We start from the raw sequence: 24,856 nt of genomic DNA on the forward strand, positions 1-24,856 counted from the left end.
AATACTAACTAGGTAAGCCTCAATCAAAAGTTATTGTACACTAAACTGAGTCTAATGGAAATTTCCTTTACTGAACTTGATTTCAGTGCTTGTTTAGACTACCGAGGTCAAATGAGGATATAGAAAACACCTAACACTTTACCACACCCAATTTACCTTTATTCAGTTTGGGGAAAGACTGTATTTATTTAAGAAAACAAAAACTAAAGTGGTAACAGAAGGTTGCCATCTCAAGTAAAGCTCATTGCAGTCTCCTTGTGCCAAACTGGCTGAGAGAGCACTGCGCACCACCCACACACACCTCTGCCCACAAAGCCTCATAGCCAACACAAGCTGTTTCAGCAGCTCATGTATCACTGCAGAGCTCACAGTCCCACAAGAAAACCAAAGAAAAACAAAGAAATGGAAAGCTCTGGAGTAATTACTATAGAAATACAGATAAATACATAAGTAATTGGAGAGGAACCTCATTTTTTCATTTTCATTTCATTTTAGTGTCATCTTTAATTACAGCTGTGTTGTCTGTGACATCTTTTCCTGAGTCCCACGTTTTCCCACAGGCTTACTGGACAAAGCAGCTTCACTTTCAAACCTGGTATGTTTTATTGACATTTCATGGTGTTGGCTTGAAATGCTGAAGTTGCATTCACTGATTTTCACAAGAACATGTTAAAACATGGTGTCTATTCAGGTGAAGGCAGCCATCCAAATGAAAAAAACAAAACAAGCCTATCAGTGACATGAGATGTCTTAGTAGAACCTGGAAGACCGCCAAAGATATAAAGACAACTAAGGCGCAGTTCTCTGTTACAAGACCAAATCAGGCACATTCTTGAAGAGGTAGTAGAATAATACTGAACAGTCAAAAGGACCCTAACCCTTTTATGAATGTAAATAGCACAAGGTTAACCTCAAGTTGTAAATAACTGTTAAAGATCAAGAAATTAACAGCCAAATTAGACTGGAATAATATTATTTTTGACAGATGAGACTAGATTATAGGATCAGAATGAGCAGAAGAAAAGAATATCTCCCTAGAGAAGGAACGGAAGGGCTCACGATTGAAATCACATGACAGTATCTGTCAAAACTGTTGGAACAGGCATGTGGCTTGGCCATCAGTTAACAGGGCTGGACTGACCTGATGGGTCTTGCTGTTTGCATAGAAGAAGGCCAGGCGGTAGAGACTCTTGTAGTGCTGAGGGAAGCGCCCCAGACAGAGAAACAGAGCCCGGACACACATCTCCACCAGCATTCGTTTCTGATCAGGATGATCTGGAGGCAGGGCTTTGGGCACTTCTATCACCTCAGCGGGGGGCTCGGGCTTCTTCTTACCCTCGCTGGCCGGGGTCTGGGGGGTGGCCTGCTGAGAAGATGCTGGCTTTGGAGGTGTGGCTGGCACAGGCATCAGGTTAGGACAGGGGTCCGAAGAGACTTTGGGAGCTGAACCCTCAGACACAACCACCACCACTGCTTCGACTTCTTCCTGGATTACTTTCTCTTCTGTCTGGATGCCAGTGTGCTCACCACGTGAGGCTAAGATACAGCACAAAATCAAAACTTTAGACCCTGAATTCAGCGCAAAAGTCTCAAAGATTTCAGTTGTGGGGCATTTGGTTAGGTCAATGTTGATAGAAACAAATGTGGTTTTAATGCTTGGGTTACACAATTCTTTGGGCAGGAAACTAAACTTTGATTGTTTTAATAAATAAACTGGCCAATTATTAGCATTTTTCTTTATTATGAGTCTCAAAACAACAAGCTTTCAGTGTTCAAAGACATTCACAGTCCTGCCGTTTGTTTGCATTTGTTTACCTCTAAACTGAGATTACGGAAATTAAAAAAATCCAGCAGTTAAGTATCCATGTTGTAGTTTCTGACATGTTTATGAACTTGAAGGGGAAAATATCAAAATTCTTTCTACCCAGAAACACCTACATAACCTAAAACCTTCACAAGCTAGAAAGAATTTCCCCCTCTTGCAATGTCAAAAGCAGATAACCAATAGGCTTTGACCTAAAAAGTCCCACCCCTTCACTTCCTGCTTTATCTGAGGTGAAATGAGTGAAGTGGAAGAGCAGAGCCTTTTGGGAACTCTGCAATGTTCAGGGCATAAGTGTTGCTTCCTTTGGATTCTGGCTGAATTTTATAGCAAATTCAACTCTTTCTCACTGAAAGTCCACAGGCTGTTGGCTCGAAGTGAGAGAAGGAAGATGTCATTTTTAAGTGATGTTATGATCTATTTAAACAACGGCAAGAGAAAACAACTTTCAAATAAAATTTATTTCATATCAAACACTAAGTTTGTGTTCCCTCATTTGGGAACCTTAACTACATTCATTTAATTGAATAAAAATCTTCAAAATGCTACTTTACGGAGGAACGGGCCAACATGTGCCTGAAGCAATAAAAGGCTCATTTAATCTCTGATTACCTGTGTCCTCAGATGCTGGCTGGCCATCCTTTACCGGGGTTGTACTCTCTGATGACGATGAGCTTGCTTTCCCGGAGGCGAGTTTGTGGCTGCTGTCTTGTGAGCTAGCAGGGTCTGTGAAGGCATCCTGAGTGGAGTTGGAGTCAGAAAGCAAGACAACCTCACTGTCCTGACTGCGTTCTGGCAAAACAAACAAAGAGGGGGGAGGAAAGGAAAAAAAGAAAAGAAAACAAGGGTTATGCTGCCAGTTGCATGGCCGCAGACAGATAACTTCAGTATTTGGGATAAAAATGGAGAATTATTCATATTTGCGAGTTTTTGTGTACAAAAAGGTAATTCTGGTGAAGTGATCTTTCATAAAGATCAAGTGAAAATACTGTACAGTGAAAACTTTCATAATAATTCATTATATGTAACAGCATGCTGTGGATGCCTTTTTGGAATTGGTGGTAATGTGACAAACATTTCCTGTTGTAATGTGGGGAGGAGGGGGGGTATATACATATTTAGGAGAAAAAAAACAACAACTCATGAGCCAGAAATTCTTATTAGTGCATCGCACAAAGAGAGATGGTCTGTTTTTGTAAGTAAAACAGTTTTTTGTTTTGGTTTTTAAATGCTACAGTTCCTCCTAATTACGTTCTGCAGTCTCAGGAAAAAATAATCCTGGGCTGAGAACTGTAAATAAGAATCAAGAGGGCAACAAGCTTTAGCTATTTCAGAGAATAATGCACACAAAGGACTTTTCAAAAGATTCAGTCATGAGTCAACAGCCAAGTTACTATGGTACTGTAAAATTTGTGTAAACTGACAGCTGTGCATTCAGTGCTTCCTACAAGAAAGCACTTCACTCTAGATTCAAAATATAGCCTCTTAAAAGGTTTGGTGGGTTTGAAGAGCAGTACCATTCAGGGAAGCCAGCCATATTGAAGACCTGGGCAGGCAGTAATCATGGTCAAACTCTGGTGAGGCTGTTGAAGATACGGGGAGCTGGTTTTAAGATATAATCAAGCAAATATTGCACCTCTTAATTTATAGAAAAGATTATTAAAAAAAGAAAGAGAAAAATCAGTCATTTATGCTTCTAGACAACTGAATGCAAATTTAATGCCACTCCCCTTAAAAGTGTAGAACCTGATTCAGACACACATTTCTTTCTATAAGAAAATCTGCAGGTTACAAACTAAGTCCAGAATCTGCAATATGAATAAAACCAAGAATAAATTTTCTCCCATTTTACTATTAGAATTTTAAAAATGAAATCAAATCATGGGAGTAGTCCAGGAAGAATTCTTCGAAAAGTGTCGAAGAGTCAATAATGAACATAAAGATTTCATAAATGCATGTCTGAATCTGGTCCTGCGGTTTTACCACGCTGATGCACTTTAAGCAGGACTCAAGACAGAGAAATTGGACACCTGCAAGCAGCAATGTGCATAGTGGGGCATTTTCTGGCTTCAGTCTCAGTTTTGAGTGCCAATAACAGGGCAGCCACATTCTTTCTGACTTGACATTTTCACACTAATTGGCCATAATTAGAAATTAGATCCAATTAGTGGTAAATAGCAAACATGACTCACGCAAGGTTTTGAAATCTCTCCCAGAAGTTTGACTTTCTGCAAAATTACCCCCCACACTGAGCCCACATAAAAATGTGACCATATGATACACCAGACAATTTAGTGGATTGTGATAAAAGGACGGACTTTGTCCAGTTGTGAAGGCATTCACCCCATTAGAACTACATGCATATAAATGGCAAAGCAGGTGGTAAAAGCAAGCAGGCAAAGAGGTAGCAGGCAGGTAGGTAGGTAGGTAGGAAGGAATCTGGAAAGGGTGACAAAACTGGCAACATGGGCAATATGGCTGCGTTATTTGCACATTCAAGCTCAACATGATACATGGGGTGGGTGGACAGATGTCACAGTTCTTGTCACATGGAAACAATGTCCAAGACTCTTTGGTCCAAACAGCACTCGGCCTTTACAGTTCAGGAAATTGAAATCAGCTCTGCTGCACAGTCATTGTGTAAGTATGCAACAACCACTGGAATAAAAAAACAAACAAACAAACAAACAAAAAAAAACAGCCCATCTTGCAATACTTAAAGTGTTGTCCCTTAATTTAAAAGAAAGGCAGTTAGGCTTACAGTACACACCGCAAGAACATAACAGATGGTTAGTTCGCGTGAGTCAGTAAGGTCTCTTATAATGTTAACTGTACACGCGGTAGTATATTTACATTGCTGAAAGCAATATTGTGCTATTAGCACATTACTACATAGAACTATCAATTTTTTTTTTTTTAAGAATTAAAATTTTCTACTTTCATTTCCAGCTTCATGAGAAAAATCACATTTCACAAAAACAATTCTGTTTATCAGCGCTGACATGTCGAGCACATCGAGCGTTCTGAACATGTTAAACTAGATTTTTATCTGCATAATAAAATCCAAACACCATCAAGTTTTTCTACCTGCAGACCGAACTAATCTGACCTCTGCCGTCTAAAAATGTGTGTGTATAAATACTGAACTTCCATTTATTTATTTAATACTAAATGCACTTAATTACAGATAAAAAACCCTCAAATACATCATCCAACTTAATCAATCTAACCTTTCACTTCTGAGCTGTGCAAGGCATGCATAAATATTTATAGGACTTTAAATTCAAGAATCTACCAGGTTAAAGTAAACTAACTGGTTATGCTTAGCAGCAGACTTTGAACAAGTACCAGTCACAAGTCTTAATAAAAATCCAGATCACTGAGAATTTTCAGCTTTTCTTGGTGTGATAAACAGCAGCTCATGTATGCAACCCCTATATCAGCAACAGAACAAATGCTGGATGTTAAAAGCCTGAGGAAGTTGCAACACAACAACAACTATTACATATTAGGAGGGGCAAAGTGATAGTTAGGAAAGAACATGGTGCCAGCAATAAAGAGCCACAAGAGAAGGATATGCCACCAATACACCTACACACAGATATATGCAAACCCACAGGCCTTAATGCTCTGTCATACCCAACCTTGAAATCTGTCTCTTTCCACACTGCTGCTGCAAATTAGTCAAATAATCAGTAGCCATATTGCCCATTTCACCACATCCCAATCACCCAGTGCACAGGAATCATTGTAACTGAAACCAAAGCAATTAAGCATGGTGATTAGCAATCGGAACACTCCCCAGTGGGCGTCCTGTCCCAGCGCAGAAAGAGCTCCAAAGAGCCCGACCCCTGAGACAGTGTCTAGGACTGGGACTGTACCATCAGCCTGCCGCTCCTCATGCCGCTGCTGCTGCCACTGTTGCCTTCGGAGTGTTTTGCGTTTGGCGTAATCGTGGTCAAACGGCGTGGCCACATAAGGAGGTGATGTCAGACCTGGGGTGACAACTGATGGAATGGATGAGTTAAGGACATTCCCTATACAGACTGAGGGACAGTTAAAGTCTTCATCCATCATAGAGGGCGGTTTCTCCCTGAAATAAATCAAAAACAAGAATAAGTTCTTCTGCATGATTTTTTAAAATTTGACTCTTATATCACACTTCTTGTGTTGTATTTTTTATAACTTACTTCTCATGGGCCCTTGGCATGCTTGGCATACTTTTCTCTTCTCCCCTCGCAAATGGTCCTGTAGCTGCTTCAACCAGTAAGTTAAACAAGAGCTCGTGTTCCAGATCTGGCTCATCAGCCTCTAGTAGTTTCAGGATGGTGGCACTCAAACGGAAATGCAGCTAGAAGAAGTTTAATATATGCAGAGAATGTCTTTAAAATGTGAATGTTTCCAGGCAGTAATCTTACATAACACAGCACTGATGTAACACAACTAGAAACTATTGGGAGCCACATGTCACAGATAGCATACCTCCAGGGCTTCCATGGCCAGGTCAGGAGGATTATGGTAATGGATTTTACGGGGGTATCTGGCAGCTTCTTCGTGCAGATAGTTTGCTGCCTATAAACACAGAAAAGGTGAGAGTCACCAACCTGACAATCATCTGCCAAATGAAATTAACTCCTAAACGCATAAAAAAAATGCCTGCTGAAATCACGGGTCATACAGTTCATGTGCTTCCAACAATCTAATCAGAACAACAGAGTTATGACTAACTGTTCTGCCAAAGGGAAGAAAGAGACAAGAAAAAGAAAAGAAGGAAACATCTTGCGGGAGTGGAAGGGCAGTGATCTTTGCTTCTGTAGGTGGATTATGAAACAACACCAGAGAGAAGAAAAAAAAGAATACATCGGCAATCAAAGGTTGATTACAATGACTGGAACAGTCCTCGTGGTTTTTGTGTTATTACTTAACTAATATCTAATGAAACTGAAAGGAATACATTTAACGTTGTGCTATCCTTAGAAAAGTTCCAGGCTAGTCACACCTCAATACCAATGTTTATTATTAAACATCAATTATTTAAAGAGTTCCTGACACACACAGTATGTAGGATCATTTAAACCATAGGTGTCAAACTCTGGCCCGCAGCCTAATTACATTTGGCCTGCGAAGCCATACAAAATTACCATTAGAGCTGGCCTGCCAGTATTATACAGTGCATGTACTGCTAATAATACAATTCCCAGAATGCTCTGTTGGTGTTTTGGCACGTCAGTCATGACAGGACCCATTAGCACCCTCTCCTCTGTTGACCATAGTCATAGCAACCATGCAAATACTGCCATGCTACCTATCCCAAAATGGCAAAAAGAAAGTCAGAAAACAGGAGCTTTCTGGACAGGTGGGAGAATATGATGAAAATTTGATAACTGATAAAATGATACAATTTAATTCAGAAGGCTGCAAATACAATTTTTATTTAAGAAATTAATTCCACTGATGTATTATTTAATTGGAATTTTGATTTTGCATGTGTGCAATATTAAGTTATATATACATTTATATAAGTTATATATATTGTTTAGTATTAAGCTTTGCTTGTTCCATATTCAGTTTTTCAGCAAAACTTGTTTGAGTCCATAAGAAATGATTCCTTGTTATATTTGGAGGAAGATTTTTTTTTTCAATGAATATTAATGTTAGCCCGCGAGTTTGAGCCACTTTTGAATTTTGGCCCACTGTGTATTTGAGTTTGACACCCCTGATTTAAACAATGTGTCTAGCCCTGTGATACTCAAACTGTGGGGTAAGCAACCCTGGTGGGGCAAAACCAGGGGAAAATATGATGGTAAGATTTTCTGATGGAACATTGATGAATCGTATTGAACGTTAGCGATTTATATTTTAAATTTTTTTTTTTACAAAATGGGAGAACCACTGGTCTAGCTTCTTGTCACCAAACCACTTCACCTTTTTATAAAGCTGCAGATATCCCGCCGGAGGCTGTCTACGTTTCTCTGCTATCTTTCCCAGCATGTAGTGAATCAGCCACTCTTCTTCGTCACTGTCACCCTCACAACGGGAGGCGCCCTGAAAACACTGAAAGGCCGTCTCCAACATGGAGTCTCTCCTTTCTTCCATCTGAAACACCACAGACACACAAACATGCACATGTTGGAAACATCATGAACGTTGTAGCTCAAGGGGGTAGATTAATTGACTCTATAAAGACTGCCAGTATGGAATGAGCAAGAAGTGGCCCAATGCAATCGGTGAGTTAATGTCTTTAAAAAAAAAAAAAAAAAAAAAAAAAAAAGGTGAACGGATAGGAAACACAGGTGAGTTATATGTCAGAGCATGCCTCACCTGTTTAACCACCTCAGGGGGAAGCTCACTGCGCCACTGTTTGAGCTGCCGTGAAGCAAACGAATGCAGTGCATATGACATGGTACCATACTCTATCCACAATGACAGATTGGAGCTGTCGATCTCCAGAGCCCTCTTAAAGCAGTTAAGCACTGCTTGGGAGTGCTTCCATATGGGAACGTCGCTTTTCAGCTCATTGGAGTTGAGCTTGTCTTGGATACGGCTGGCCCTCGCTAAAGCCATACCTGCCCAGGAGTCAAACCTAAAGCAAGACGAGGAAAAACACTTCAGTATTCTCACTGCATTTAAAAGTACACTATGTTACTTTATAAAAACAAACAAATACAAACAATTCCTCTGCACATCCAATTTTGTGCTTTTTTCAAACAAAAATTACAGTAAACCTTAACTTTAAAACATTAAGAACAAAAAATTGATTACTGTGTGCAATGAGCTACCTGTTAGGAAAAACACATATGTCATGCATATAGAACTTGATGGCTTTGGATTGCTCCTTGTTCTTAAAATGATAGTCCGCCACAAGGTAGTAGATCTCATTGATGATCGGAGGTGCAGGAGCACTGCCCTCGGGAAGGCATGGAGCCTTAAAGAGAGAAACAAAAAAATCTTAATTAGACGAGACTGTTACTGACTTCAAGGCTTTTAAAAAATATATTAAATATATATAAATATTATAGCAAGGAAGACCCTGTTTATAACGTCCAAGTCACTTAGTGCTTCTCACTTCTTCACCATGGCCCCACAAACTGACCTTTTCTGTCATGTCCTCAATGTAGGCTGCCACTTCATCCATTGTGAGGACGGGAGTGTCACTTGGGGGGGCGATGCTTGCAAACCTCCTCAGCAAATTGGCCAATTCTGCAGACACTGTACTCGTCTTATAGCTGTCAAACTCAGGCAGCGACTTTGGTTTGAAATACTGAAACATGAAGAGGGCATCGCTCCACAGAAGCTCAACCTTAAAGCAGAGTAATACCACGGGAAATTAATACCTGTGTAACATACATGGCTACAGCAATTACTGCTAAAAGGTCCCAATAAGACTATTCTTTCATTAGTTACAGTGTACAGTTAGGACTCCAGCCACTGAAAACCAATGACATACAACTGTGGGAATGACCCCCACCTCGTGGCTAAACGCAAGTACTACAAAAATACAAGAGATTGGGTACTTTACGCACAAACCTCCTGCTGAGTCACTTTATCTCTTATAATATAACACGAGTTTACCTTTTTCGCTCCCTTTGACTCTTTATCTTCAATCAAATGTAACTATTTACAGAGAACTCTGTCAAGCATCTCCTATAGTGACAAAGCAATAAAGGAAGCATGCTGTTATATACTAAATATTTCATTATCTTGTGAGTTACTCAAAGACAATTTCACTAAATTACGGTAAAAGTCTAAAAGCCCACAAACCACAATTCTGCTGGTAAGTCGTTAATCTAAATGTGGTTGCATTTTTCCTCACACACTGAATCAGTGCCATTAACGCTATTTCACCGGTGCAATTTATTTCAGTGACATCAGAAGTGTATTCCTCACCAGCAAAACAACATTAATGGATATAACAGACTTTTTCTGTGTGTCATGAGGGCCTGTCTGAGTCATCAGCCCTCAGCTAAACAACTCACTATTTATGCAGGTTTGTCAGTACCACTGGGAAATCACACAAAATAGTCCGACCTTAAGTTACCTCTCAGCAATTCTGCCTGTTCTTCAGGTATTGACTTTTGGACTATGTCATTAAATTAATTAACTTCTGCTTGGCAGAGCCGCTTGTAGATCAAACACCAAACTATAACACGTTAAATCAAGCAGAGTGTTTTAAGCATCTATAACCTGTGGAGATGAATGATCTTCAAGGTAGCGGGCCTTGCTCTTCTTACTGGGGTAGGCATATAAACAGAAAAAGCACTGTTCCAGGGCCATTTCCAACTCCTCCTTGTAGGGGTGAGAGTCACTGCTAGTAGAGGCTGCAAATTCTTTTTCCAAAACTCGCACCTAAACCAACAAAAACAAATATTTAAAAACATTTTCATATGTTTTTGAAAAAAAGAACAAAAAAACGAAGTAATGTACAGCCTACATGTCAGGCTGTACATTACTTTGTTTTGTTTTTTTTGGTGTTGATGTAGCATTTGCAGAGAGCAAACAAACTTACAAAAAATTTGAGAAGGGCTCCGTCTGAGCTGCAGCACAAGGACCGACGGCCAAGATACTCGTGGGCCGTGTTTAGAAGCATCAGGGAGGAGGGCAGCATGGGGGTGTCTGAGTCCTCTAAAAATTAAGACTTGACAGTGTCACTCAGTGTAACAACTGACATGGCATATACAGTACACTGAAGGAAAACTAAAAAGCATAAAAGCAAGATATCAACAAACCTTCATCATCCCCTACAGACATATGCTGTCGAAGCATACAGTCAAAGGCAGCCTCTTCGTGCTTGATAATGCGATACAGGATAATCCAAGGCAGGACTGAGAAGAAAAATGGCTCCTTGGGATCATCAGAAATGGTCATGCTAAGATCAATCAGCTGAAACGCAAACCGACAGCACAATAAATTAGCAATCTAAAAATTAAGTGTATCGGTACCTTAATGTTGCGTGAATTAAAGCATTACTTAAGGCGAACAGAAACTCTCTTTGAACCTGGATTAGGTTGTTTGCCAGTCGAGCCATACTAGAGAAGTGGGGGACATTGCTCAGAAGCTCCGCCTCTTTATTGAAGCAGACCTCGATGCCATCTAGCAACTTCACAATGGTGCTAACCCACTCCTCCTTGCTAGGTGGAGAGCTGCTTGGAGCAGAGTTGAGCTGCTGGAGGGCTTCATTCAAGGCCAGCTCGCTGCACTCCAAACACTGCTGGTAGTCCTGCAGCTTCAATAGTGAGTTCTAGGACACAGGGTTAGAAATAATTACGCATTTCAAATCGTTTAGCGATTCCACTGATATCACTGTAGTTTGTCTAACCTGTAGTAACGTCAACTGTGCGGGACGCTCAGGTGTTGAGCTCACAAACTCCAGAGGTTTGCTCCTGCTCCCATAATTAAGGGTGGGCTGCAGCAGACGCACCACTGAGTCGAAGTCCGATGACTCAAAGAGGCGCTGGATCTCTTCCAAAGATTGACAGCGCTCCAGACACTTTAGCCTTTTGTCAATCTGTGTGTGGGAACAGAGAAAACCCACCAAAAACACAGTCAAAACATCTACAAAATAAGCACTTCGATATTTTCAAGCTTAAATTGCTATGAAAGAAATGAATGCTTAAAAATTCCCCTCTCTCTTTTACATACGCCATATATACATACATTTATATATTACATAATTAAGTATTTTGATTCTGATAAACCCCATAAGAGAGAAATGGGAAATATATTAATAAAAGAGAAAATATATATACTGGCCAGCACACAAACCTCCTCTACAGAGATTGCTGCATCTACACGAAGGTTAGGCAGGTTGATTGTGTACTGTTTCCCATCTGGGCTCTTTGATTTGCTCTGCAAAAGGCCTACACAGACATCATAGCTCTCCAGAGCCAATTCCATGTCCCCCTGTCAAAACAAGAAATGCACTGTTACTGAGTGAAAAAAATAACTCAATAATAATCAAGTAAAATATAAATAGACATATAAACTTTACCTGCAGGGCCAGGAATCGTGCCTTTAGCCAGTATACTCGCACCATGACATCCAGCCAGTCATCCTCAAACAGATCTCTTTGAGATGCACCAAGAGCGAGAAGTAATAAATCACCCTGGAAGTGCTGCCCAGGAAATTCTGAGTCAGTGGTATTGTTTCCAGAGCCACAGCTGCTTCTTCTAGGAGTAACTGGATAAGGAATTAAAATATGAATGCAAGCCAAAAATAAACAATGAATTTCCATTGTAAAACAAATACTACATATCATCATGTTCAACTTCAACAGTGACTCCAACACCTTTTAGATCATTAAGCCAAATTTAAAATGCTAGATAAATGGCAACACATTTCTCACATTCAGGCTCTTGAATGCTTTGCTCAGTAGTGTTATTTGTCCAAATTGATCTTTTCAAAATCTACTAGGCTATGAGAAAAATTATGAAGCTCACTCAGACTTACCAGCCTTCCCTTTGCTGTGTAACCATTGCTCCAACTGCAGTTCCATACAGGCCAAGCTCATTGTCAACATCCCCTGCATACGTTAAAAAAACAAAAAAACAAAACTAGATCCTTAGAGAAAAGCCTTAAAGGGCTTAAAGTAAATTAATGTTAAGCCATAAGCATGATGATAAAAGACATTCAAGCAACCATAAAATTAACCAACTTTCATTTACCCGGATATGTTGGTTGCTGCAGTCCCGAAGGAGAGGATTAGGAAGACCGTTACTGTGCTTCCTCCAGGTCTGATAGACCTCCAAGACCACAGCAGTCAAGCCCCGGGGCCACTCCTCCATGAATTTCTGACCCACTGCTTTCAGATAGCGCATCATCAGGTCCAGTATACCACCATTGGCCATATTGTCAAGTAGGAAGTTGTGGACATCTTGTTGTTCTGGAGGAAGGAGTGGACAGTGTGTTAATATGATGGAAACACCAAAATGAGATATGATATTGTGAATACACATTTAGGATGCACCACATACCAGACTTCATGTATTCAACTGAGTCCACAGGTAAGCAACTCCCATGCAGAGGCTGTATGTCATCCTTGCCATCACACTGTGTCTCGAGATTACTGAGGCTCTCATCGTCATTATCAGGATCAAATTTCTTTAGCCTAAGAGAAACCAGAAAAATACTTTTACATCAACAAAACTATAATAGACCTGTAAGATTTACGCATTCTACATAAGGTTCAGTAAAGAGCGGCTACCTAGAAGGTAGGTATTTAAAAAGCAGTTCCTGAAAATCAATCTTCTCCTCCTTCTTGCATTTAGTGTTTCGAACACGTGCAGAGCGCCGCTTTGCCGTTTCCCCGCTATCTTCTACCACGCGTTTACGTTTCGGCGCTTTCTTCACCTTATCTGTGAGCGACACTTCCATTGCTGTAGCTGTGAAGATTTGAGAACATTTAAATGGCTACAATAACAACAACAATAATACTTTTAATTGATACAAATAATCACATTGAGAGGCAAGACAAACAGCACTGACCAACAGGTGGAACAAAGGTGTTGACCTCTACAGTGGACTGACTGGTGGCAATTTGAGGTTGATTGCCAGATTGAGCCATCACTGCTGGCTCAGTGAAGACCACTGGAGGCAGGGATGAACTGGGGCTGCTGCTTAGCACTGTGGTCTGGCCCATACTGACAGGGCTGCTTGGCTGGGGGATGTTCTGGAGGACGTTTGGGTCACGGTACTCTGACAAGTCAATTCTGTGGCCAAGACTTGGGCGTGGTAGCTCACACGTGGTCTGATGTCTGTACATTGCAAGGAGACTTTCACCCAGATGTTTCCATCTGCAATAAATACAGAAGATATAGCAAAAAATTTGGTCCGGTGATAGGTTTGTAGCATAAACCTATTCGCTGGAACGTTAAGGACAATTTACTACACAGCAAAAGCAAGACACAAGTAGGCAAAATTCTTTGTGTTACTCATGCATGAGGGAGAGAACCACAACAAGCGCCGTTCCTTCGCTTGACCCCAGTCGCTCTCGTCCGCTCCCCCATAACATTGTTCTTTTATTGAGCTCACATGAATATACATAGGTTCATTAACATAAGACGTCTACATACACACAAAGAGTACCTTGCCTGTGCGTTGCATAAGTATGTGTGTGTGCGTGTGTGGGGTCAAGATGCGACTCCCCAAAGCTGGTGCCAGGAGTCTAGCGGTCCATCTAAACAAAAGGCTCTTACACTCAAACAGATATACGTGTGTTTGCTATACCATATATCACCAAGAGAAGATATGACCTCTCCTAGGAGGTGTGTGATCTATGCCAGAACACTCTGTAGAGGAGTGAACGCACCCCCCTCTTCATGCTACACAGAGTTGTTACAGACCTCCTAGGATGAGACATTCTTTCAATCTACAAATGATTATATACTTCTAAGCATATATGAGTAATTTTTCTAAGCATAAATGACAATAAACAATACAAATCTAACAGATTCTGCATTTTCTGCTGATGTAAACCATAGCATTGTAATAATTAACAATAATCTGTTCTCATTAAAACAAATAATCTATGGTTAAATGCTGACTGTGTGATGAAATGACGCAGACAGCAACAACAGCAGAGCACTCACGAGAAGCTGTGGATGGGCTGAATGAGTACAAGGTCAGGTTTTGGTTCAGAAAGAGAGAGAGCCTGCCTGCGCCTCCTTATCTCTAGTGCCTCTTCCATAATGGATTTGCGTTCCTCTTCTTCTACTTCCACATAGTGAATAGAAATATCACTGAGAAAAGTTAAAAAAAAAAAAAAAAAAAGACGGAGACAAGTTTGTCAGTCATGGAAAAGTATGGTGCAACTCGTAAACAGATTAAGAACTTAAAAGAAAGTTGCCTTTACCATTTCATGAACATCTGCATCGTATCCCTCTTCAGACAAGGTTGTTCCTCAAATATTTTTTCCTTCAACACCAGACCTTTGGTGTAACAATGGTCCTTCTCTAGGGCTTTGGAAATGAAGTACAAACAGCCTGGAAATACATAGAGAAATGTTAGCTACTTTCCCCCCCATACATGAGCTCTTAACCTGACCGTGAAAAGCTTATGATGACATGTTACATACAGCTGTAGTCACTGAGTGTATAGAGTATAGTTATGAGGTTGTCCAGGCAGGGCCAGTGGTCAGGGTTACAGTGCAATCCTTCCTGGAATGCATGACGAGCCAGAGGAATGCGCACCAGTCGCACAGCCACCTGACCAATTTTGTACCACATGTTCACATCAGTGGAATCCAACATGACAGCCTGAGAACAGAGCAGAGCAGAATTTATAGTAAGAACACCTGCCAGCGTTATTCATTCGGTCATTGAATTTAATCAAGTTAAAGTGACACATTACCTCTAAGTAAAACTCCATAGCGGTCTCCAGGTCATCCCGTAACGCAGCCATACTAGCCAGATTTTTAAAAGTTGAATATTTCAGCATCAATCCGGGGTGCTTGAGGCCCACTCTCTGATCATCAGAGGGCATGGCCTGAAATATTAAGAGGATACATTAGATTCAACACCAAACCCATGGGGTCTTGATAAGATCAAGCAAGGTAAATAATGTCAACATGGCCAATTTTATTTACGCAGTGAAACTGAATTCTACACAGAAAATGGTTAACATGATATGTTCATAATGACACAAAGTATGAAAATGTATGTCCTGAGAAACACAAATGGAAGAAAATCTGCAACAATGTGTGAAACTTTAAATATCACAGATCACCACTTTAGTCCTCATGATCAAATGAGCCTCCAAGCTGGCTACGTGTGGCGTTTCAGTTTGAATGCTAAATGCACTGCACTGGTCTCATTGCAATTCACAAACATGGGATGCAGGATGAGCTCATCAGGTAGGGTGCTTAGGATGAGTTTCAGAGCTTGAGCCCTTTCATTCAGCTCCTGGAATTTTGGCACTTTCCTGTCAATTATCAACTCCTCCATATCATCTGCAGCCATGCAAATTATAGCCTCTTAATAGTTCATTTTTAAGTTTTTCTTTTCCAACATTTTGATAACAGCATCCTGGGTAGGTTCGGGGTCTCCTTCGCTGCCTTTATAAAAGCTGTTGTTAAGGTCTGCGCTGCTGATAAATTGATTTTCTCCAGCTCTTTAAAGAGAAACATCACAGCGTAGAGAGCCAACGGAGCAAGTGAGGCAGCGTCTGCTTCATTCTTTATGTCTCCCGTGGTCATCCTTGACCAAGCGATGGACTTCTGTGCGTGCACACATCCACTGATGCCGGTTTCACCACATTCAATCAGTCATGGAGACTGACAGAATGGAAACAGACAAGGATCTTGGGTGAGATGGCTGTCAGTGATGAAAATACCGGCGCACTGTTGACTGGATGGTGGAATTATAGAAAAAAATAAATGACCTCTATAGGTAATGCGCTAATTTTAGAACAGCTTTAATTTAAGGAGCGCCACAGTTGTTAGCACTGTTGCCTCACAGCTACTACGTCCTAATTACGAATCCACCATCTGATTGGGGGAAAGCTGTGTTGCGTTTGCATGTTCTCCCCATGTTTTTGTGGGTTCTCTCCAGGTACTCCGGCTTCCTGCCAGAGACCGTCTCAATGTGTTAGCCCTGCGATAGATTGCTGACCTGTTCAGGGTTTACCCTGACTCTTGCCCTGGGATAGCCGGGATAGCCCACCCACCCCCACAACCCTGAAAAGTGTAAAAGAATGGATAGATGGGCTGTTCTGTGCAACCATATTATTAGTTTGTGTTGGTGTGTTTACCTCTTTGAGCAGTGGAGTTTTGAGAAGCTCATGGTAGGCCTTGGCGGACTCCTCAAATTTATCATGTTTCTGCAGATCCAAAGCTTTGTGATATAAAGCGAATGCCTCTGCTTCCTATTGACAGAAACAAACGGGGGAATACAACTGACTTAATGGGATGTACAGAGATGAACGACTGCATCAGCAGATAGAACTAATATTGCTTATTCATCAGCATATAGTATGTAGCCTACTTGAGCCTCTTTTGTCTGACTCTTGCTGTTTCTCAGGGGATCTTGAGACTCGTCTGCAGCTGCCGAAGCAGCATTTAGTGCTGCTATGCGAATCTGTGTAAAAGGGCAGAGAGAAAACGCTTTACCATGCAGTAATCTGTCTTAGGCAAGGGAGTGTGCGCAGTTACAGTGAGGATGTAGCTGACGCTGTGATTCAAGGTCTTACCATTTTAATATTTGAAAAGCAGCTCTTCTGCCTTCACGGTTCGCAGATTTCGTTGAATGCAAGAAAAACAAAAAATACACTGCAAAGCCATTTAGTATGTCCTCTGTGTCTTTTCCATTTACTGTTATCTATTCATTTGAGTGTATGTGAGAGCTTTGGGCGTACACAACCTACAACACAGAAAAGCAATGCGAGCCGGCGTTTCTATCACGCCACGTATTTGCTCTTTAAAGAGGAGATTACGACCACTTGGGACCGACTAGCTCACATTACCGACACGCCATTCAAAACCAAATCTGGTTAACTTAGCTCTCTGTAAACGATATTTCGCTCTTAGCAAATATACAGAACTCTGGAGAGTAGATGCTAAACGTAGCTCACAGTTTCTCCAGCTAGCCGAAATTAGCAGAGACGTTTGTGAGCTAACTGTAGCTTGTGGTCCGCCGGACGACCAGAGCTCAGCGACTTACCATTCATTCTCAATTAAACTGCACCTGTAAAGTTTCAGGTACTCGAGCAACATAACAAACCCTGAAAACTCCGCGGCTACGAAGCACGAAGCAATTTAGAAACTTAACCTATACATCATCCTTTGTTGTTGTCAAATATGGATGAGACCCTGAGAATGTTTGCGTCACTGGATGACATTTGCCACCCGCCAATCAGTAACGTGGTCACTGATTGGTCAATACCCAGTGGGCGTACTCTTATGACCAACGATACTGTATGATATTGGGTGACACCGTCTGGGTTCGCTTTATTACTACATCGCCGTACGCCTGCCGGAGGGGCAGCGCGACAAGGCATTTGAAGTGTCGGATATCCTGAGTTCCGACAAGGAAAAGAGCACGCCGACTGAAAGAGCATTTATTACATAGCTACACCTTACCCAAGGAATACACTAAGGTGGCCCAATTGTTGGAATTAAAAAGAATATTGTATATTATCCTAATCTGTGCAACAGAAACCCAACCTGCCAAATGCGTACTCTTGCATAGTGTTATTTTAAACTACATCGGTGACCAATCAGGAACCTCTATATATAAAATTGCAAATTAAAGTTTGGGGCAAAATCAGGTCGGTCAGAGGGATGCGCACTTGTTATTGGTTATATCTTTATTTTCCAAATGTGGATGCTCCGCGAAATAACATTATATCTTTATAATAGTGTCGTGCGTATATTTTAGTGGTTAATTAAAATGGGAAGAAATTATCCTGTTGCTGGTAATTATACTATCATTGATCATCAATCATACTAATTGAATAGACCGGTTTTCGCAGCAAGTAGCCCATTAAAAAGCCCCTCTGCGGTCTTAAAGCCTCACTGGGGCAGCAGGCTATTTAAACAGCACGATGTGCATGAGTGGCTCGTTACAATACCTGTGCCAGCTTCCTAAAAACGAATATGAACTTTTAATATGCAGAGATATGCTTATCCCCTCTTGACCAAAGTTAAAATAACTTCATCAGAAGCTAGGCTAACAGTAGTATGTCAAGTCTGCGCAGAGGTCCATTCGTTAGTGTGTACTAGTGTCATGGTCCACAGTTAGATAGGTAAGCAAGTGCACAGATTTGGTAAAGATAACACCGAGGGATTTGGGAACATCCTATTGCAACAAATACTTTGAGCAGAAAACCAGTAGCCTTGTACCTGTTTGTTTGTACATTTACTTGTTCTCATCAAAGTCCAAGCTATTAAATCTTCAAACAACTGTGTACAATCAGACAAAAAAATGTCTAAGCAAAATGTTGTGTTTCTCCTGCACCATTCATAACTTATCAATTATGCATTAATAATGGCAACATTTATTAATTAAATATTTTTTCTTGATTTGCGACACTCCAAAACTGTATGTAAACTGCAAAACTAACAGAAATACACGCAAAGTTTGTAGTAAAATACATAGCCATCTCATATTTTTTTCCAAGTACGTCTTTAGACCGGTTCTGTAGTTCGGCCTGTGCACTATAAAGCTGACTGCCCATGGATGGACGTGCATATGTTCTTGAGAATCCAATTCCCCATATTTACAAGATAAAAATGCAACCGTTTCCTGGAAAGCGTGGATGTTGCAGCATAAGCAGCACGTGTGCATAACATATAAAATGTTGAAACTGAGACATGTTGTTTTATGAAAAATATCGCTTCATTTTGAATGTAACACCAACCACATACAGTCGATGAGTATTATTGAATTAATTTATAATATATATATTTATTCACCAAATATACAGTTCATATTGGCTAAATCAATTCAATTCAATTCAATTCAATTTTATTTATATAGCGCCAAATCACAACAAAAGTCGCCTCAAGGCGCTTCATAGATACAGAGAAAAACCCAACAATCATATGACCCCCTATGAGCAAGCACTTTGGCGACAGTGGGAAGGTGTTAGATTTGTGTTCTCATGAGTAAATATATTAATTTATTTTATGTTGTGAAAGAAGTTTTCTGATTGTCATTTTATTTTGAAAAGGATTTTATTTTGGTGATTATAGATTACTTCACTTCCTGTTCCTGTTGTTCCGAAGCGCGAACTGCTGAAGTAATGTATGGTTTTCCCCTCCTGTGTTGTTAACAATAAAAGAAACGGGAAAAGTAATCAACCACCAAGTGTGTGCATTATTAAGAGAACATGGCCGAAGAAGAAGAAAACTCTTCGAGCTCAACAGGTTATGGGCCCAGGCGTGACACAACAGGAGGAAGATGGCAGAGGTTAGTGTTCAACGGAGACGAAAACAGTTACGAACTTTGGGAGGCAAAGTTTCTCGGCCACATGCGGATCATTGGTCTAAAGGACACTATATTATCAGCCACTAACCCAGATGCAGAGAAGAACGCTGAATGCTACGCTGAACTGATACAGTTTCTTGATGATAAAAGCCTTTCACTGGTAATGAGAGATGCGACTGACGACGGAAGAAAAGCTTTAAAAATACTACGTGACCACTACGATAGTAAAGGCAAGCCCAGAATCATCGCACTGTACACAGAGCTGACGTCTTTACAGAAGAAACCAGATGAGACAGTGACAGATTATATTATCCGGGCTGAAAAAGCAGTGACCTCCCTAAGAAATGCAAAAGAAGTCATCAGTGATGGACTTATTATCGCTATGATTCTAAAGGGGCTTCCTGAAGCTTACAAGCCATTTGCTATTCACACAACTCAAAGCAGTGAAGATTTAACATTCACACAGTTCAAAAGCAACCTACGAAGTTATGAGGAAACCGAGAAATTCGACAACAAAGTAAAAGCGGATAATGTGATGAAGGTTGATTTAACATCAATCACCTGCCATGGATGCGGAAACCGAGGACATTTTGTAAAAGATTGTCGCCAAAAGGGAACACCTAAGTGGTGTAGCTACCATAGAAGCTCGACACACAGTGATGAGACATGTAGAAGAAAAACCAAATACAGAGATGATGCGAAACTAACTGTAGTAAAACAAGAGGACAAGAAAGAAGAGCAGACTTTTGTATTTAAAGTTAGTCAAAGACTTCTGCCTACTGACATAATAAGAGAAGGACTAATGGTGGACTGTGGTGCTACTTCACACATCATTACAGAGAAGAACAAGTTCATAAAGTTTGATGAGACTTTTGATCCTGAGAAACACTACATGGAGCTCGCTGATGGATCCAGGACAAACAACGTCGCACTCAAGAGGGGAGATGCCAACGTCTCTCTACGGGACATACAAGGACACTGTACCACCATCACACTGAGAGACGCCCTGTTCATCCCATCCTACCCTCAGAGCATATTTTCAGTGAAGGCAGCTACAAACTATGGAGCACAGGTGATCTTCAAGAAGGGACAGAATGAACTGGTGAACAAAGATGGGACAGTCTTCTCCATCGAAGAATACAACAGACTCTACTATTTGAAAACGGTAAACAATGAAACATCATACAATGACATGATGTCCTGTGACACTGTTAATCTGGCTTGTGATGTGAAAACATGGCACGAAATTTTAGGACATTGTAATGTTAGTGATGTGTTAAAGCTACCCGATGTTGTAGATGGCATGAAAATCACAGGCAGTGGCATGTTAGATTGTAATGTGTGTACAGAAGGGAAATTCACTAACAACAGAAACAGACAAAGCGACCCAAAAGCGAGTGAGCCATTACAGTTGGTGCACACTGATCTAGCGGGCCCCATTGAACCTAGTGGCCAAAGTGGTCATAAATACGCTATATTATTTACAGATGATTTTTCAGGGGCAGTGTCAGTTTACTTTCTAAAACAGAAAAGTGACACGACAGAGGCCACAGCAAAGTTTCTAGCTGACTGTGCACCATACGGCAGTGTTAAGTGCATTAGATCGGATAATGGCACCGAGTTCACAAGCAGTTCCTTCCAGTCTCTTTTAAGGGAAAAGGGTATAAAGCATGAGACATCTGCGCCATATTCTCCCCATCAGAATGGCACAGCTGAGAGGCAATGGAGAACTCTCTTTGAAATGGGGAGGTGTCTTTTACTAGAAAAAGAGCTGCCAAAAGAATTATGGCCTTACGCCATCCAAAATGCAGCACACACCCGCAACAGATGCTACAGTAACAGGACTAAAAGTACACCGTATCAGATGTTAACAGGGAAAAGACCAGATCTCTCAAAACTGTGGATATTTGGGTCAGACTGTTATGCATACATACATGATCACAAGAAACTTGATCCCAGATGTGAAAAAGGGATATTTGTGGGTTATAGTAAAAATAGCCCAGCATACCTGGTCTATAACCCTCACACAGGAAAAGTGTCAAAACACAGACTCGTGAGATTTATCAAGAAGAACACTGTTGAACAACAAACACAGACTGATGAATATGACACAGAAATTCAGACTTATGAACATGTAGTGCCTTTAAAAGAAAGTACAGAACAACAAAATGAAAATGCAGCAGAGAACATACCTCCTAGAGAAGAGGAAACCAACACAAATGAACCAAACCCTGACATAGAAAGAAATGAGGGTGATGAGCAAAACCAAACTGAGCGCTATCCTAACAGAGAAAGGAAACCTCCTAAATATTTAGAGGATTACACATCTAACTGCAAAGATTTAGCAAATGAAACCCCTGTAAGTGTTGATTATTGTTACAGAGCAACCTGTGGAATCCCCCAAACCTATAAAGAGGCGCTGATGTCACCAGAGGCACCAAGGTGGAAACAGGCAATGACAGAAGAAATCAACTCTCTGAAGGAGAATGACACATTCGAACTGACTACTTTACCTACTGGTAGAAATACCATTGGAGGAAAATGGGTCTACGCCCTCAAAGAAAATGAACAAGGACAAATATTCAAAGCCAGGTTTGTAGCAAAAGGTTACAACCAGACACAAGGAATAGATTACCAAGAGACATTTGCACCAACAGCAAACATGACATCTGTGCGAACCCTAATGCAAATAGCAGTCCAGAATGATCTTATTATCCACCAAATGGATGTTAAAACTGCATATTTGCATGCTCCCATTGAGGAAGAAATATACATGGAACAACCAGAAGGTTTTGAGCAAACAGAGTCAGGAGAAAACTTGGTGTACAAATTAAAGAAATCCCTTTACGGGTTAAAACAATCAGGTAGAAACTGGTACAAACTCTTGAATGACTACCTTGAACAAAATGACTTTGAAAGAAACCTTTCTGATCACTGTGTATACAGAAAGGACATTGGACATGAAACTCTACTCGTTATCATCTGGGTAGATGACTTGATCATTGCGGCTAGCAATACTAACTTGTTAAACACATTCAAAGAAACAATGAGGTCAAAGTTTAACATGAAAGACCTGGGGAAAATATCCAGTTTTCTTGGGATACAGTTTATACAAAAAGAGAATGAAATCAGGATGAATCAGAAGAGGTACATTCAAAGAATGTTGGAACGCTTTGGGATGTCTGAATGCAAACCCAGATCCACACCGTGTGAACTAAAAACGGACACTACTACATGTGGAGGAAGTGATGCAAATGAGACTGTTAACTCAAGAGAGTACAGAGAAATAGTGGGCAGTTTGATATATGCCATGACGTGTACGAGACCAGATATAAGCTGGGTTGTTAGCAGACTATCTCAAACACTAGCTCAACCCACGAGAGAGAACTTAGTAATGGCAAAACAAGTCCTCAGATACCTAAAAGGCACAAATGACTTTGAACTGATCTTTAAGAAAAGCAGTGAGAATCTAGATCTAATTGCTTACAGTGACTCTGACTGGGCATCCTCTGTAAAAGACAGACGCAGTACAACAGGCTACTGTTTTGCACTTACTAAAGAGGGACCAGTAATATCTTGGAAAACAAAGAAACAGCCTACAGTGGCACTCTCAACATGTGAAGCTGAATACATTGGTCTTGCAACCACTACTCAGGAAAGCATGTACTTAACCCAACTGTTAAACGGCATGGACAGAAAAAGGTACACATGTACTAAACTGTTTGGGGACAACCAAGGGGCCATTGCGTTGAGTAAAAACCCAGTGAACAGACAGAGGTCAAAGCATATTGATGTGAAATATCACTTCATTCGTGAAGCGGTAAATGAAAGGAAAATCTGCATTGAACACTGTCCATCAGAAGAAATGGCTGCAGACATACTAACAAAACCAGTTACAAGAGTGAGACTCAGAAAGTTTCAAAAATGGTTCTTTGGAAATGCATAAGATGCTATGGGCTAGCAGCATGAGAACAAGGGGGGGTGTTAGATTTGTGTTCTCATGAGTAAATATATTAATTTATTTTATGTTGTGAAAGAAGTTTTCTGATTGTCATTTTATTTTGAAAAGGATTTTATTTTGGTGATTATAGATTACTTCACTTCCTGTTCCTGTTGTTCCGAAGCGCGAACTGCTGAAGTAATGTATGGTTTTCCCCTCCTGTGTTGTTAACAATAAAAGAAACGGGAAAAGTAATCAACCACCAAGTGTGTGCATTATTAAGAGAACATGGCCGAAGAAGAAGAAAACTCTTCGAGCTCAACAGAAGGAAAAACTCCCTTTTAACAGGAAGAAACCTCCGGCAGAACCAGGCTCAGGGAGGGGCGGCCATCTGCTGCGACCGGTTGGGGTGAGAGAAGGAAGACAGGATAAAAGACATGCTGTGGAAGAGAGACAGAGGTTAATAACAAATATGATTCAATGCAGAGAGGTCTATTAACACATAGTGAGTGAGAAAGGTGACTGGAAAGGAAAAACTCAATGCATCATGGGAATCCCCCAGCAGCCTAAATCAGGAGATAACAAGGTGTAAACGTGAACGTTTGTTATACATTAGTGCTTAAATATTTATAACCCTGTTTCCATCATGGGAACTTTCCTCACGTACTAAGAACCATTCGAGTGACTCGGGTTTTTTTTAAAGGCGTGGATCAGGGTCTAAATGAAGTTCTGGAAATTGAACATTGTGATCAACATTGTGACATGCATGGGAAACAATCAACCACTAGAGGGCAAACTTTTATCTATAATCATGAGAAGATCCAGTGTGTGTGGGGGGGGTTTCACCCTTTTTTCAGCACCCCAAGATGCTGAGCTGATTACCTTAGCAAACGTTTGCTGTGATAGTTGGATCATAATAGAAATTTCACTGATACCTTTTCAGACACTGCTGACAAATTGTATAAAATTATGCAAAGCAGTGGCTAAAAGATGGTTTCCCCTTTCTTCTGTAGTTTGCACAGATATGTGATAGAGAGATGAGGTCTTTGTCAGGGTTTCTGATGACGAACTGCAAGAAAACTGCAGCTTCTAGGTGTAACAGTATATCATCTTTGTCCTCACTGACCCTGTGTGTTGCAGTCCCTTGTTGCTCTTTCGTTGCTTCTCCCCCGCCTT

The 24,856-nt window shown here is 40.8% G+C and overlaps 1 protein-coding gene across 5 annotated transcripts in view; it reads right to left on the reverse strand.

Annotated features, from left to right (window-relative positions):
- cabin1 (calcineurin binding protein 1) overlaps window positions 1-17,654 on the reverse strand; it is a 37,546-nt gene extending 19,892 nt beyond the window's left edge. For 2 of the 5 annotated variants that reach the window (XM_082555136.1, XM_082555135.1), the window contains exons 1-30: window positions 17,473-17,654; window positions 17,003-17,033; window positions 16,798-16,890; window positions 16,565-16,678; window positions 15,167-15,301; window positions 14,892-15,072; window positions 14,670-14,799; window positions 14,407-14,556; window positions 13,304-13,611; window positions 13,023-13,200; window positions 12,793-12,926; window positions 12,484-12,701; window positions 12,269-12,341; window positions 11,811-11,998; window positions 11,585-11,722; window positions 11,139-11,327; window positions 10,818-11,060; window positions 10,549-10,702; window positions 10,329-10,444; window positions 10,007-10,168; window positions 8,916-9,122; window positions 8,602-8,747; window positions 8,144-8,405; window positions 7,748-7,918; window positions 6,305-6,394; window positions 6,013-6,173; window positions 5,704-5,915; window positions 3,340-3,405; window positions 2,435-2,614; window positions 1,142-1,536 (exon numbers count right to left, since the gene is read on the reverse strand). In XM_082555136.1, the coding sequence (XP_082411262.1) occupies window positions 1,142-1,536; window positions 2,435-2,614; window positions 3,340-3,405; window positions 5,704-5,915; window positions 6,013-6,173; window positions 6,305-6,394; window positions 7,748-7,918; window positions 8,144-8,405; window positions 8,602-8,747; window positions 8,916-9,122; window positions 10,007-10,168; window positions 10,329-10,444; window positions 10,549-10,702; window positions 10,818-11,060; window positions 11,139-11,327; window positions 11,585-11,722; window positions 11,811-11,998; window positions 12,269-12,341; window positions 12,484-12,701; window positions 12,793-12,926; window positions 13,023-13,200; window positions 13,304-13,611; window positions 14,407-14,556; window positions 14,670-14,799; window positions 14,892-15,072; window positions 15,167-15,301; window positions 16,565-16,678; window positions 16,798-16,890; window positions 17,003-17,033; window positions 17,473-17,525 (4,878 nt within the window). In that variant the 5' untranslated portion in view covers window positions 17,526-17,654. The remainder of the gene's footprint in view (window positions 1-1,141; window positions 1,537-2,434; window positions 2,615-3,339; window positions 3,406-5,703; window positions 5,916-6,012; window positions 6,174-6,304; window positions 6,395-7,747; window positions 7,919-8,143; window positions 8,406-8,601; window positions 8,748-8,915; window positions 9,123-10,006; window positions 10,169-10,328; window positions 10,445-10,548; window positions 10,703-10,817; window positions 11,061-11,138; window positions 11,328-11,584; window positions 11,723-11,810; window positions 11,999-12,268; window positions 12,342-12,483; window positions 12,702-12,792; window positions 12,927-13,022; window positions 13,201-13,303; window positions 13,612-14,406; window positions 14,557-14,669; window positions 14,800-14,891; window positions 15,073-15,166; window positions 15,302-16,564; window positions 16,679-16,797; window positions 16,891-17,002; window positions 17,034-17,472) is intronic. The other 3 variants (XM_082555138.1, XM_082555139.1, XM_082555137.1) reach the window with 3 other exon arrangements.
- Between the last annotated feature and the right edge of the window lie 7,202 nt (window positions 17,655-24,856).

Source organism: Aulonocara stuartgranti (assembly GCF_965226115.1).
Source record: "Aulonocara stuartgranti genome assembly, chromosome: 12".
NCBI classification, from domain to species: domain Eukaryota; kingdom Metazoa; phylum Chordata; class Actinopteri; order Cichliformes; family Cichlidae; genus Aulonocara; species Aulonocara stuartgranti.